Source organism: Helicoverpa armigera, chromosome 17 (assembly GCF_030705265.1).
Source record: "Helicoverpa armigera isolate CAAS_96S chromosome 17, ASM3070526v1, whole genome shotgun sequence".
Taxonomy (NCBI): domain Eukaryota; kingdom Metazoa; phylum Arthropoda; class Insecta; order Lepidoptera; family Noctuidae; genus Helicoverpa; species Helicoverpa armigera.
Window position 1 is genome coordinate 10,091,456 of NC_087136.1, and position 15,894 is coordinate 10,107,349.

Consider the following 15,894-nt stretch of genomic DNA (forward strand, 5'->3'; position numbering starts at 1 on the left):
TTTTATGTGTAGACCTTTTTTATAAACAATTGCTTATAAACAATAGCTTAGAATTTTTATAAACGCATACTTAACTTAAATATTTTGGGACATCTTATTTATTCATTAAAACGGGTTTATTTTGCCATTAAATAAATTTTGTTAAACGTTTAAGCGAAGTTAATCGAGTGTGTAAAGCAATATTAATCTATTTCAGTCCCAATGACTTTTAGTTACGCGTCGGTGATTTTCATCAATTTTACACGATTTTCAATCTGGATGTTATCAATTACAGCTGTCAATTACATGATTTTGTATAGAATGTAGTTTTCTATCAAAAGAAGATATAGTTAAGTAAGGCGATGTGAAATAAAAACCCAAAACAAAAATGTGAAAGACTGCCAAGTTCGATAATATGGGAATGCTTCGCCTATAAAAGAAGTGAGATCTGAATAAGTACCAAGTTCCATACACATACCTCAGTTAAAAATAGTTACTTTTTAATGATGTTACTTGGCAAGTTTTCAAACACCTTGTTATGAACCTACTAAACGCAATGAATGAAGTATTTAATTTTCTATTAAAACTTGCCAAGTAATCATCATTAAAAAGTAACTATTTTTAACTGAGGTATGTGTATGGAACTTGGATCTCACTTCTTTATAGGCGAAGCATTCCTATCGAATGGCAGTCTTTCACATTTGTTTTGGGTGGGATTTCATTTATTTTTGTAAGGTTGTTTATTTTATTTTTTCTTATGATGAAGTTAGTTAAAGAAATGTCTCATTTATACTATCTTTTAGATTTTTTAATATGCACTATGTTTCTTACAAAGAAATGAACTAGATTAACTATGACTAGATTTACCAACTGACTGACATGACATGTTATCATATATTATGTTCGTGGATCAAAGTTACACATTCGTTATTTTCGAAAGTGATTCACACTTGGCCGTTTTCAGATTTTTACTTTACTTTGACTAAATACAAACCTTTGTACCATTCGAAGATATATTATATAAATATAGATAAATTTAGGTCGTTTTAGTTCCTTAGGGGTATAAATTTACACCGGGTATTTTACACCTTCATTATTTTGAAACCGACTCACACTTGGCCATTTTCAGATTTTTCCCTTTACCTTGACATAAAGACCTACCTCCATGCCAAATTTCAAGTCAATACGACCATTGGAAGTGGTCTAGGTTTTTGATGAGTGAGTCAGTGAATCAGTGAATCAGTGAATAAGTGAATAAGTCAGTGAGTGTATAGTAAAAATAGCGATTTTCTGACGTCAATATCTCAAGACCTACAATAGGTATATTAATGAAATTTTGTATTTTGGATAAGTGAGGGGGTCTCAACAGATACTAGAAATTTGATATGCGTAAATAAAATAGATTTTGAGTTACAGGGGGGTCGAATTTGGCCCGAAATGGTTCGTGTAATATAACCCACGGCCGGTGTGTCGCCTTTTTTGCTCGAACTTGGCGGACACACTGCCGTGTGTCTAGATAAAAACTTACTCGTGATATAGGTTTAGGGCTACAAGGTTGTTTAAAGACATTTGAAATAGGCATGCGTCGTTGTAAAAAATACGAGATACTTAAATATTTGGAATACATAAGTGAGATTAATTCACAAAGTATAACACAATACATTACATTTTATCTAATCCTTGATTTCAGGCACTTAATTGCCTGAAATAAAAAAAATAAAAAAAGGCCTTAGCCACTTGCCATTAGCCTATGCTGTCCCACTGCTGGGCAAAGGCTTCCCCAATTGCTCTCCATCTTTCTCTATCGTTCTTAAATATTTATTTAAAAAAATTACTCAAATGACACATTTTATGGCTTTTGCCTAGACATCAGATACAGTCCAAAACCCTGAAACATCTGTCCGTAAACGTGACCTATTTTCCATATCGAGTTCTCTCCGTTTACTAAGATTGGTCGCCATTTTGGCACGTCTATGTACGTATGTATCTGTGAGTCGTTGCGTATAGATTTGAAACTCATAAATCTCACAAACGGGTTTGATCAGCCAGTTTTCCTTGAATTTTGGATTTTTGGAGTCATTTTATAGCTAGAGATCATATGGACATATGCAGATACAGGTACTTACTTTCTTTGTCTCGATAGTATTGTTAGAAAAGATAAATATTTACTGGAACATTTTATATTCTGTAAAAAAAGAAGAATCGAGATTTTTCTTTTATCGTTTCGGAGAAGAATTGAAAGATTTTTTTTGTGTTCTTAAATAATTTTTACTCAACTTTTAAAAGTTAAGTAAACAAGGATAAAGATACTAGGAGCGACCTTATCTGACCTTCTCAATCTAATCATCCGTGCAATACCCCGTGTTAAGACAGGTGAACTAATACCTAGGTTATTAAAACTATTATTGATGTTAAATCCCAATAACTTTTCAGACACGTGCAGAAACTATGAAAGTTTGTGGCTATGTCTGTCAGATTTTCAAGCTTAGAGCATTGAACCTACTGGACTCGCCATGAGCACAAATCTTTCTGCGAGAAAGCCATATCGCACGCGAGAGCGAAGTGATGCAACAAATAGTGACACGCAAATTGTAGTATATTTCCGATCACATCGTTATTGGATAATACTTTTTAACATAAGCATAAATGCATACATGTGGGGCACGCAGCGCTTTCTAGCCTTTTTTTATGGGAAATCAGCAAATTACTCCTCTCGCTATGGATGCACCGTGTGGGAGTGTCAGACTCTTACTGACTAAGATCCATCATGTTCCTTTTTAAGCCCTTTATATACCGGGGCCGTGGTAACTCTTTCGAACAATCCCGCTCGCGGGTTCGCTGCGGGCTTCGGGATTGTTCGGATTCTTTTGCAGAAAGTACGGCAATGGCGTCTCCTGTTGGTGAAGTTCTCTAAGATTTCGAGGTTCATAGGTTCTCAGGTTTAAGACTCCAGTAGTTGTGTGGTTTAATTATCACGTGTTCTGTGATGAGTGTGAAGTTAAGGGAGGCGCTAGATTAGTTTTGTGGTTAGGGCTCAGGTATATGAGCTTTTACGACCCTTTGCCAAATTAAGGTGAACTAGTTTTTGATGGTTTGAGGTTTCTTGTTTCGCACTTCATTTGTTTTTCTTTGGACGAAAAGTGATATTCTATTGTTTTTTTATGACCACAGTATTGCAACGCCAATGTTAAGTGACTTTTACAGGCTAGGTTGTTGTAACTTTGAAATTAATATTTAACTAATGTGTAGTAACATTTATGGGAGAGCATATTTGTAGTTGTACTTAGAGTTTTTTTTTAACGAATATTTGCATACCGTATGCAATGATGGAATGTAAATGGTCCACTTTAGATTTAAGAAAATACTCTGTACACCTACATTCTGGCAAATAAAAAGATTTTGACTTTGACTTTAGGCAGTCTGGTAATATAATACTCAGTAAAGAAGGGAAGTTTCATTTTGAATAGCAAACACGAGAAATACCCAGAAATATTAATTTGTTCAGGTTAAGGTTATACAAATATTGTAGGTTTAGGTCATTTGGCACAGTAATTTGTCACATCTGACATATCAATCACGCTATTGATATAGGGGCTGCTGTCATATCTTTTTATGATTTAAGCCCAGACTCAAACATTAATAAACTACCAATAGAATTTTACTAACGTTAACATCTGTTTTTCGCGAAACGACTATTCACTTTGGTAAAAAGTTTTTGTAAATTGATAGTTAGAGAACTGAAATTTTGACAGGTGATGTATTTTTGTTGCCGCTATATCAACAAATACTGAAAACTAGAATAAATAAATATTTTACAACAAACGTGATTTTTTGCTTATTTTTTTCGATATCGATAACGGCAACAGGTAGATGCGGTTTTCTTAAATAATGGTACGGAACCCTTCGTGTGCGAGTCCGACTCGCACTTGATTGGTTTTTTTCAGTAAAGCTTTAAATGTTATATTTGTCCCAGGTGCAAAATGGCACAAGCGCCGCAAGATCCTGACTCCGACCTTCCACTTCAACATCCTGAAGAGTTTCTCCATCGTTATGAAGGAGAGAAGCAAGGGCCTGGTGGAGAAGATCAAGACCCTGGAGAATACAGATGTCAATCTACTGCCTTTGATCAGTGATTATACACTGTATATTATTTGTGGTAAGTGACTATTTCGAAAATAAATATTTATTTATCAATTATATATCAATTTCCCAATATAAAAGAAATCACAACGTAAAAAATAATGCGTTTTTGATGAAACTTTTCAATAATAAAGTTTGCATTTAAGAATATCATACGGGGTACTTTTATGGGGATGCAGAAAGTATTACTATTAGGTACCGGGAAAACCGGCGATGAAAGCTAGTACAAAATATATGTCGATATGCCTTCGTTATAAAAATACACCAATTAATTAAATCGTCTCTATAACTTATTTTTGCTATTTTTGGCGTTACCAAGTCTTTCGTCTGCGATATAAAAGTTGGGGATTCTCAATTAATTGGTTATTGAGAAAATTAGCAATTAGTGCTGTATGAAAAACGCGTGGGTTTTTGTTAAAATAAATCAAGAAGTTGAAAATAAATCAAGTACGTTTGTAGTTGTTTTGATTTTATATTATACCATTTACAACTAATTAAAACTTATTTGTCAAAATCCCTTATATAAAGGATATGAAAACAAAAAATCTTATATGACATTTACAAAAAATTGCTATTTTACAAAAAATTGCTATTTTACAAAAAATTGCTATTTTACAAAAAAAAGGTTTTCCTCATTTCTTATAACCGGGAAATTCCATCACAAAATAAAACATTATTTAGTAGATTGCTTGATACTTCTATTGAACCAAAGGCTGGCTTCTACTTATATTAACTAACCTAGTTGTACCTGTATAAAATATTCAACACATTTTCGCTCTATTACCAACATCTGCTCTGACCTTTTCTAAAGATTTTTTTTCCTACAAATTCTCTAGATTAGGGAATTTTTTAAGGACTGTAATTCCGGCAAAAGCGTCGGTCTCTGGTCGCCCGTCAAAATATCCCAAGGATTACATAAAGCCACATCTAAGGCCGGGTTATGAAGGCCGACACAAATAAGTTTCTTGATTCTCTCCAATATAGAGAAACTGACAAATACGCAGAATGTAAATAAATTAAAGAAAAAAAATACGCCAAAATGTGCTCTGAGAAAACCCTGCTTTATTTAATTTTGCCATCTGTTCTGTGATAGGAAGTTCAATACAAAAAAAACGAGTGACTAAGATGTTTGACATTTGTAGTTCAGAATTTGTCTTTTAAACTTACTTCTATTACCTTAAAAAACCACCACCATTTTTAACCGACTTCCCAAAAAGGAGGAGGTTGTCAATTCGTCGGGATCTTTTTTTCATGTATGTTGACCGATTACTGGAAGACACCTGGGCCGATTTGCAAAATTCTTTTTTTTATTAATTAAACGGTTTTATTTAGCTCACCCCGTTTGTTTTATTTATTATTTATTCATTCTTGGGTCAAATTTAGAAATTGAAATTTCAGTGCCTTCCTGTTGTCAGATTGATCTGAAATTTGGTACACACCTTTATTTCCGATGACAATACAATATAGTAATATCAATAATATTGCAAATCCAAGATGGCCGCCGGTACAAAATGGCGGATAACGTAGGTTTTATCAATCCCGTCAATGTGGGTATCAAATGAAAGTGCTCAACCAGTAGAATACAATGTACTATATAAAATTCAAATCCAAGATGGCGGCCTCTACAAAATGGCGGATAACTAAGGTTTTATCAATCCCATCAACATGGGTATCAAATGAAAGGTCTCAACAAGTAGAATACAATTTACTATGCAAAATTGAAATCTAAGATGGCCGCCGCTACCAAATGGCTGATAACAATTTTTAAACGGTTTTATTCAGCTCATCCCGTTTGTTTTATTCTTGGGTCCAATTTAGTAATTCAAACACCCTCTTCCTGTCAACCGATTAATCTGAAATTTTGTATACACCTTTTATTCCGATGACAATACAATATAGTAATATCAATAACATTGTAAATCTAATATGGCCGCCGGCACAAAATGGCGGATTACATATTTTTCCACAACCCCCTCAATATGGGTATCAAATGAAAGGGCTACACAAGTAGAATACTGTCAGCAACCCCAGCAGGGCCCAACAGGGTGCCAGGCGTGCCTGGGCTGCGGGATTGTTCGAAAGAGTTACCGTGGCCCTGGTACATAAAAGGCCTACGACGAAACATAACTATTTTTGTCAGTAAGAGTCTGGCACTTTCTTACCACTGCTGACCCAGGGAGGGGTCACTTGATGATTTTTGGTGTCGTTAAAAAAATGACTTTTTTTTAAATTAGATTGTAATAAATTATCAGGTAAGAGACCGTGTAATAATGATGCACTAAATGAATTAGATAGAATGAGGAATATTCGGTAGGCATTTTCATTAAATACTAAAAACTAGAAAATAAAAAATCGGTAAAAAAACTTTTAAGTCAAACGGTTTTATCTTATGTGCACTGAAAACTAGAAAATAAAAAAATAGTTACTTACCTGTCAACCTACGTAGGGTGTCTTGGTCATATTAGACTAAAATAAAAACGTGGGGCCCCTCTGAAATCCTACCTATGGCAAAGCATATCTTTATACTTTGGTAGATCATGAGCTCAGTGTTCGCTGGTGAAGCCGGTACGGCTGATTATTGATTGTCAAAATCTCCAGTTACGATTATAGTAAGTCGATGCAATCCACACCTATTATACCTCTAGAAGAAAGTACTACAGCAACAGTTAATGGGCCCCACGTTTTTATTTTAGTCTAATATGACCAAGACACCCTACTACGTAGTAAGTAAGTAACTATTTTTTTATTTTCTAGTTTTCAGTGCACATAAGATAAAACCGTTTGACTTAAAAGTTTTTTTACCGATTTTTTATTTAACACTAACTTCGGAGTTCAAGAGGAATCATTAATTAGTGTAACTTGGGATGAGAAGGGCTGACTCTATTACAGGGTCCAAAAAGGTTTAAGGCACTAAAACTATTTCTCTTTCCAGAAACTGCAATGGGCACCCAACTAGACTCCGATAAATCAGCAAAAACTCAAGAATACAAGAGTGCAATCTTATCGATCGGAAACCTCCTTTTCGCCCGTCTAACAAGAGTGTGGCTTCACAACGAATACTTCTTCAAAATGCACTCCCTCGGCAGAAGATTCCAGAAATGTCTAGAAAAGGTCCATTCCTTCGCTGATGATGTCATCATGGAAAGAAAGAAGAATTGGGAGCCAGGACAGAGTGACTTTACAGAAGAAGATTCTGTTGGAGGCAAGAAGAGATTAGCTATGTTGGATTTGCTGTTGGAAGCGGAGAGTAAAGGAGAAATTGATTTAGAAGGAATTAGGGAAGAAGTTAATACTTTTATGTTTGAGGTAAGTCTTTGGACTGTTGCTTAAAAAATCTGAATGTCTTCTTGATACATTGGTGGCCAAACCGACGATACGCTCAATAGCTTTAGTTGGCTTTCATTCCTTAAATTGAGAAAAACCTTTGTCCTTACTTTTCCAGTTTTCTGGCAGTTCCTATGAAAATAAGAATCGACTAGTTTTGCTTACCTACGGTAGTTTTTTGACATGAGTCTCATAAATAAATAAGCACCAACGGCGTTAGTTAGTAAAATAGGTACTTAAGAGCGTGTACGCTCGGCGCGCGATGTCAACTTTAGGTAATTCAACGCAAAAAACCGCGCAGGCTAGCGTCGCGGCTGTGTGCGTGCCTAACATACTTCACGTATAGTCACACAAACCATTTTGATCCTTTCGAGTGAAATTGGTAGAACAAAAAATATATTATTTAGTAAATAGTTAATAGCGGGAAAATAGTGTAAGTCTATGGATGTCTAAAATATAAAAGCATGAAAATAAGTCGTTAATACTTACACTCTTTTGCAAAAAAATCGGGCACCTATGAAAACCTTGGTTTTGAGGACTTTCTGTATATTACATACAATTTTCAACAGTACTAAATAGTCGACTGATGATTAATGACAATGTTAAGAGTTTCTGTATTTTAACCGATTTCAAAAAAAGAAAGGAGGAGGTTTCAATTAGATTGTTTTGTGATTGTTCTCAATTTGATTGTTCTCGATTTCTCAAAGACGCCTGGACCGATTTGAAAAATTGATTGTTTATATGAATGGTCCAGTCCATCCAGACCGAAAATTGTGGTCAAATAACAACAATTGCCGGAAAGCCAAATATTGGTGAAGAGCTTGGGTTTACCATTGCAAATAAAGTTTTAAGTTATCTATCCTATATGCTTCAAAAGTTATTCGAGATCAAAAGTCAAAATTTGGGTACATCCAAAATGAAAAAAAATATCGCTCGATTGGTAACAGACATCTGCAATAAGTGATTTCTAGCCTAAGGAGTCCGCCATATTGGATTTAGACTCGCGACACATTTTTTCGAGTTATTCATAGCAAGCCCTTTCATTTGATACCCATATCGTAGGAATGCATTAAAAACATTTTTTTCTCTATCTTGGGTATACCGCCATATTGGATATAGAATCATACATTGTCATTAAAACTGAACATTCAAACAAAATTTCAACTCAATCGATAAAAAATATGCTTCAAAATTGAGCTTTAAATAAAATAGTAATGTATCAAGATTTGTTGGTCGCGCTTGAAATGTACTCTATTCTCGGTATCCACGGCAGAGGTTATTCACCCTACGCGATGTGACGGAGCGACACGTCCTCTCTGTGAAGCCTTGCGGCGGTCTGGTTTGAGTTGACTCGCGTGCAGCGTTTTATAGTAGTTTTAAATAATTTATAAAAAAATAAAAACGAGAGATTAAATTATAATATAAAGTTTATGTTTTAAAGAAAGAGTTATATTACTATAGTAAATAATTGTTATATTAAATTAAGTAAGATAGATAGGTAAAAAAAGCATTTGAAAATCACAATTTTTCACATTGTTAAAATATTTTTTTCTGAAAGATAGAGACCTAAATCAAAAAATGTTTTCAACTAACTATAGGCATGGGGATTTCGTCTATGAGTAAAAAAATAAATATGATTAGATTTGCCACTGTTTTCACATGAATTTAAGCTTCGAAATAGACGCTGAACGGGAATTTTATAAAACATCTGTTACGTTATAGGGGTTTTAAGTATATAAACTACACAAATTGAAATTTATGTTCAATTAACTATATGAACAGTGAAATTACCTTGCGTTATTAAAAAATAACATAGTTATAGGAAAAGTAGTTACTGAGAAACAGTGGTTTGAAAAGTACCATTTTCGGCCAAATGGCGCGCGGTTGACGTACACGCTCTTAACTATAAATCCGCCTAACCATTTTGAGTCAAAGACGTGAACTTTTTCTTTCTTATTTTTATGAATATGGTAAGGAGACTCATTTCGCGGTCTATTGGGGAAGAAAATCCTACTATTCATCCTACTATCCTACTAATCCTACTATCTATCCTACTAATCCTAATATTGCCACGTGCGGTGGGAATAGGGAACTAGGGCATAGTAAATATCACGTGTTTAGAGTTTATGTATCGATATTCAGCCGAAATTGTACCGATTCAGTGTTTATTTAGGTCATCTTCGACCAGGTTTAACTAACTAGTTTAATACTTAAAGTGTGCTACGGTTTTACCTACTCTTTCGAAGACCCTATTTCAGTATTTCATAGGAATAGCTGTCGGATGTTTCCTTTATATTCAATTCCGTACTACAACATGCACTTTTTAAATACTTGTGGCCTTACTACAAAAACTTAAACACCTGTTTTACACTTGTCTAAAAAAATTGTGGCTGGAAAATGAACCATATGTCAACGTCATAATTTGTCATTTTTTTAGAAAAGTCTTAAACTGACGTTTAAAAGTTTTTGTGGTAAGACGGTTGTAGTTTACCATGTGATAGATATAAACCTTTTTTGAGGTGGTAAATAACGATGACTCCCACTGTGGGTGCAGTGAAGTGTTAGACTTTGTTACTTTTATTGACCAAAACCTACCACTTGTTCCTTTTGAAGCTCTTTGTGTACCAGGGCCGTGGTAATTTATTTGAACAAGCCAGTTCGGTAACATAGATATAGGTACGCCTGTTAGATAGGGTTAGGTACTTTCGCATTTGGAGTTGAAGTTAGAAATAAATATAGGATAATTTTATTGCGAGAAAAGTCATTATTAACTTTCTATCTTCGGGTCTTATGGGCTTATTATGGCTTCTGTGTATCCTTTTAGAAAATACTCGTGCATAAGCACCATTTTCAAAGAATCCTTCCAATATTCCCCGTACATAAGCGGAAGCAATTAATTAATTCCCTTTAATGAGCTTTTTCATAAAGAGCTACGTAATAGGTATTTATGGGAAAATTTATGCCCGAGTCTCCTGTGATACTTCAAACGATATATTTTACGTTAATTTGCAGCTGTTTTGTAAAATTGGCGCTTTTAATATTATTAGGTACTTATATTTATTAAGGTTTTCGCACATAAACATTATAGCATTTATTAGCCCCACTCTTGTCTGAGAAGGTACCACCTTAATTAGGTCAATTTTGTGGTTAAACTATTTATATGTCTAAGTTTTCCAAAAGATACAGGTAGTGCTACTTTCAGATATCTTTTATGAAAAATACTAGGGTTTTTTTTACTAAGTATTTCGATTTAAGATTGGTAAGGGCTGATTACTCAAAGCGATGGATAATCGTTCGCGTTTGCTTACTTCAAAGGATTCTTATAATGAGACCTTGTCTCTTTAAATGATACTTTCTCTTTATCCGTATTTAGATAGCAAAAATCCTGATAAACATTACGTATTCTAGTAAAAGGGGGTTTTAAGTGATCTATTTCAATAATTTGGTTCTTCAAAAAATCTTATTATATTCAGCACTTGTTGCTACCTCGATTCAGTTGTTTTACACACAGTCAATGGCAGACTTACTATCCAGAAATTACAGATTCAAATACGAGTAGGTATTATTCCGGGGTTTTGTAGGTATCATTAGGGTTCCGTACCCAAAGGGTAAAAGGGGACCCTATTGTTTTCGCTCCTCTGTCCGTCCGTCCGTCTGTAACCAGGCTGTATCTCATGAACCGTGATAGTTAGAAAGTTGAAATTTGTCTGTTGCCGCTATAACAACAAATACTGAAAACTAGAATTAAATAAATATTTTGGGGCGCTCCCATACAACATACGTGACATTTTTGCTCTGGTACGGAACCTCTCGTGCGCGAGTTCCACTCGCACTTGGCCGGTTTTTCTATTTTAACTAATGAAGGTGTAAACTTTCAGGGACACGACACGACAGCAATGGCGATAGTTCTTGGCCTGATGCTGATAGCAGACCATGAGGAAGTTCAGGTAATAATTATTTAATTATGGATGTTTTATCACCTCTCCATTTATTTCCCACTTCCCGAGCCTTTTTCCAACTATGTTGGGGTTGACTTACTTACCTTCCCATATTACTGAGTAAAATGTAATAAGTATCTAAGGGCTTTATTTTGTAAATAGAGACTAAAGTTACACCAGGAATAACTTTAATATGTCAGTTGTATATAGTACATTAATCTGCAATTGCCATACAGCGTGGCAATGCGGTCTTTTGGACACGATTCCCCAGTGGGAATCGTGTCGCCATTTACATAAAATACCGTCCGCTTTGTTCTCAGTAGAACAAAGCGGACGGTATTTTATGTAAATGGCGTAATAAGTTAATTAACTCAGTAGTTATTGAATTGAAATTACATCTGTTAGGCAGTTTGATTTCACCAAGTATAGGTGGACTTGATAAGTTTCTGCTATCGTTTCGTAAGGTAAACACATAACTTCGTATATTTGGCTTCCTTTAACTTAATAATACCACTGAATATTCAGCTCCATTGGTCCTTCGAGCCCTAACAATAAAGCATCATTAGTTCAGGTTAGTATTAACTAGGTTCTATATCGAAACCTAAATCTAATTGACGCCTCCACGTGTAAGTTAGAATGTCTTCAATAGTATTCATTTCTCACCTATAGTAATAAAGTTGTTACTTGTAAAATGACGGCCGATAGAAGAGTATGGAAGATGAGAACATGTGCCGACCCCAAATAAAATTGGGACAAGGGCAGAAAGAAGATGACGAGCAAGCTTTCATACTGTTGCAGCCTTTTTATCGTCCCACTGCTGGGCACAGGCTTCCTCTCACATGGATAAGGATTGAGCGTTAATCACCACGCTTGCTCAATGCGGGTTGGATATTTCAGACTATATAGTCCAGGTTTCCTCAAGATGTTTTCCTTCACCTGTTTTATCAGCCATTGGTGTCCAAAATATATTTAGAAAGTACATAAAAACTTAGAAAAACTGCATTGGTACTTGCCTGAACTGGAATCAAACCCACACCCTCATACTCGAGAGGTTGGTACTTTACCTAGGCCACCACGACTTCATCACAAGCTTTCATAACAAACCAAAATCTAAACCGGATGAAACAATATCAAATACATGCCTAAACCCCCTAAACACGCCTAAGACGAAAAGTACGTTATCCAGGAGTTTCTAAAGACTCCTGTTTCGCGGAAACTAAAACCCAACTGACTTGCGCAACGAAAATTGATAGCTGGTAAAGATCTTAAGCTGAGTACAGACTAGGCATTTCCTACTACGCGTAGTTAGTTATTCAAGCGTAATAATGACGCCCAGACCTATAGTCAGAAGCATTTGCATAAACACAGTGCACTCTCTATTACCTCAGTCTCATAATCCGATGGTATGGCAATCCGACATGACCGGAGAAAGATCATTCGCAGGATTGACATTTACATGCTTACCGATGCACGGGTGTATCAATCACTAACTTCAAGACTCTGGACTGCTCCGTGAAAAGCTTCTTAACACCCACAAAGTGATTTATTTAATCTAACCATCGCTGTATGAATTCTAGATCAACATGACCTTTACACGAGTACAGCGAACGATAGTTCAGTATCTACAATTCGCGTGTCGACTCCATTCATATACAAAATGTACGCGTAACTTATACTTGTAATTTGTCTATACGTAGCTTTATAACCAGTTCGTGTAGCGAGGCCTTAACGTGTCTCACTTAAACTCTACTTAAGCCAACAAGACGTATTGTTTGGCCTACGATCTTACATGCTTAGATGCTCATGACGTATATATAAATTGTTCAGTCTAGTTGAAATAAACTACATATTTCTTAGTTACTTTAGGTTGGTACTTAGTAGGTACTTAATCTTTGAGGGATGAATTTATAACTAATTACTTGTAGTTAATGACGAAAACGATTATCTTGACCTTCTCAATAATCTATTGGATCAATGTTTACATTAGACGATATCGCGGTTTCAATTCTCAGATTTTTTTAAATATCTCAAAAGCTAGCCAGGATTAGCTCAGGCTTGCCATAGGTAGGTATTTCAAATAACCGACATCTCAAAAAGAAAGAGTTTCGCAATCCGGATGTTTGTAAGTTTAAGCCTTCATTTTATTACAACTCATGACATAAAAACGAAAAGGCATCCAAAGCTTAAATAAACCAACATTTGCCAAACATTTAGATTAGAAGTCGGACAGGATTACCAGGAAATGTTGATAAACCATGTTAGATTTTAACCAGTATCATTTGTGTAGTACATAGTTCCAGAAACGTACAAATTGAGTTGAACTCTGTTTCTACGAATTATTTTCGCAAAACAAAATATTTTTCATGTAGAAATATGCCTTTGAAGTCGTTTTTAGGGTTCCGTAACCAAAGGGTAAAACGGGACCCTATTGTTTTCGCTCCTCTGTCCGTCCGTCCGTTCGTCTGTCACCAGGCTGTATCTCATGAACCGTGATAGTTAGAGCTGAAATTTTCACAAAAGATGTATTTTTGTTGCCGCTATAACAACAAATACTGAAAACTAGAATTAAATAAATATTTTGGGGAACTCCCGTACGACGAACGTGATTTTTTTAGCTCATTTTATAAATAATGGTACGGAACCCTTCGTGCGAGACCGACTCGCACTTGGCCGGTTTTTATTTTCACTAAGGCCCAAGTTAACCAACAGCAAAAACGTCAGCTTTACTTAAAACCACTGTTCACTTTGAATGTGGAACGTGAAAATTCCTAGTAATCATTTGTTTTATGAAAAACAGACGTTTATATTGTCGGTGAACTTTAGCTTAAGTGGGTATTTTTTGCCGTTTAACCAGTGACCTCAGGGAATTACAGGAACTGAAATAAAAACCTTCCATGTATTTCCGCAGGTCTTAATTAACTTAGCTCTCTATAAAAACTCATTTAAATGTTGTTTTTCTGGATTACGGTTAGTAGTAAAGGGCTTATTACACTAAAGGGCTTTTTACACTTGACTAAATTCAGTCGTCTAAATGATTCAGTCACTAAATTCAGTCAAATGTAATCGCATTTAGGAAGGTAGGTTTCATTAAATTATTTAGAAACCTAATTAGACAAACCTAATTAGACGACTGAATTTAGTAAAGTGTAATAAGCCCTTTAACTAAATTCAGTCGAATAAATGATTCAGTCACTAAATTCAGGCAAATGTAATCGCATTTAGGAAGGTAGGTTTCATTAAATCATTTAGAAACCTAATTAGACAAACCTAATTAGGCTACTGAATTTAGTCAAGTGTAATAAGCCCATAAGCTTTTGATTTGACCAACACAAAAAAAAAAGACTAAGCTAGCTAATGTTATAAAGCTAAAGAGTTATTTTTATTTTAAGTCGCGAGAGTCTTGAAATAACTCATATGAGAAATTCGCTCAATGTGATATTCGATTTATCGATGTTACTTTTTATCTGGGTGCGCGGAGTAGTATCATTGGGGAGGGGTGTAGCACAAGATAGTTATACAATTATTAAAGATATAACTCCTTCACTTATCTACTAACCTCGGCTCCTTGTAAAACACTGGTACTGAGCTGCATCTGGTCACGGTTGGCATAAGGCTAGACAGATGATGATGACCTAGGCCTACCAGGGCCACATAAGTCTTAAGATATCTCCTACCTTCTAGGAAAGTTCAAGGAACTTTCAGAATGTTCCTCTAAAAAATTTTTTTATACTTTCAAGCGTCGGCAAGGGTTTCGTTAATCTAATCTTGCGTAACATTTGCGTTGAGTTTCAGTTTTATTGCCTTTCGTATCTTTTTGGAAATCCACAAAAAAACTTTGGATCGTTCGAACTAATTTATGGGCCTTTAAACAAAATGTTGCGCGCTTTTTTCGCTGTAAGTTGGCAAATTGTTCTGAAAACGCTTTTTAAGGTTGACATGTGTTGAGATAATATTGTAGGTACATTATAATTTATGTTTAAATCGTTATATATCAAGTCTGAGGATGGAAATATAATAAACGTAGTTACCTAACGGGCTTGTAAAGATGTTGCACGATTCACAAAAGATTCTTAACATCTCTGGGAGCACGCGTCCATCATCCTCCTGCCCTTATCCCAATTTTATTTGGGGTCGGCGCAGCATGTTTTCTTCTTCCATACGCTTCTATCTGCCGTCATCTCACAAGTAACATTCTTTCTTACCATATCTACTTTCACACAATCCATCCATCGTTTCTTTGGTCTTCCTCTTCCACTATATCCGTCCACGTTCATACTCATTACCTTCCTCACAACATGACTCTCATTCCTCCGCATCACATGCCCATGCCACGACAGCCGGTTTCCACGCAGTTTTTCTGATACCGGCGCTACTTTCAAACTTCCTCTTATATACTCATTCCTCACTCTATCCATTCGCGTAACTCCACACATACCTCTTAACATTCTCATCTCTGCCGCATGCAATTGTCTTTCATTCGTCGCTTTTGTGGGCCAGCACTCTGATCCATACA

The 15,894-nt window shown here is 35.5% G+C and overlaps 1 protein-coding gene across 2 annotated transcripts in view; it reads left to right on the forward strand.

The window, feature by feature from the left end:
- Positions 1–15,894, forward strand: part of LOC110378863 (cytochrome P450 4C1) — a 49,284-nt gene that overhangs the window by 24,677 nt on the left and 8,713 nt on the right. For both annotated transcript variants that reach the window (XM_049846478.2, XM_021338275.3), the window contains exons 5-7: positions 3,953–4,135; positions 7,052–7,425; positions 11,322–11,390. In XM_049846478.2, the coding sequence (XP_049702435.2) occupies positions 3,953–4,135; positions 7,052–7,425; positions 11,322–11,390 (626 nt within the window). The remainder of the gene's footprint in view (positions 1–3,952; positions 4,136–7,051; positions 7,426–11,321; positions 11,391–15,894) is intronic.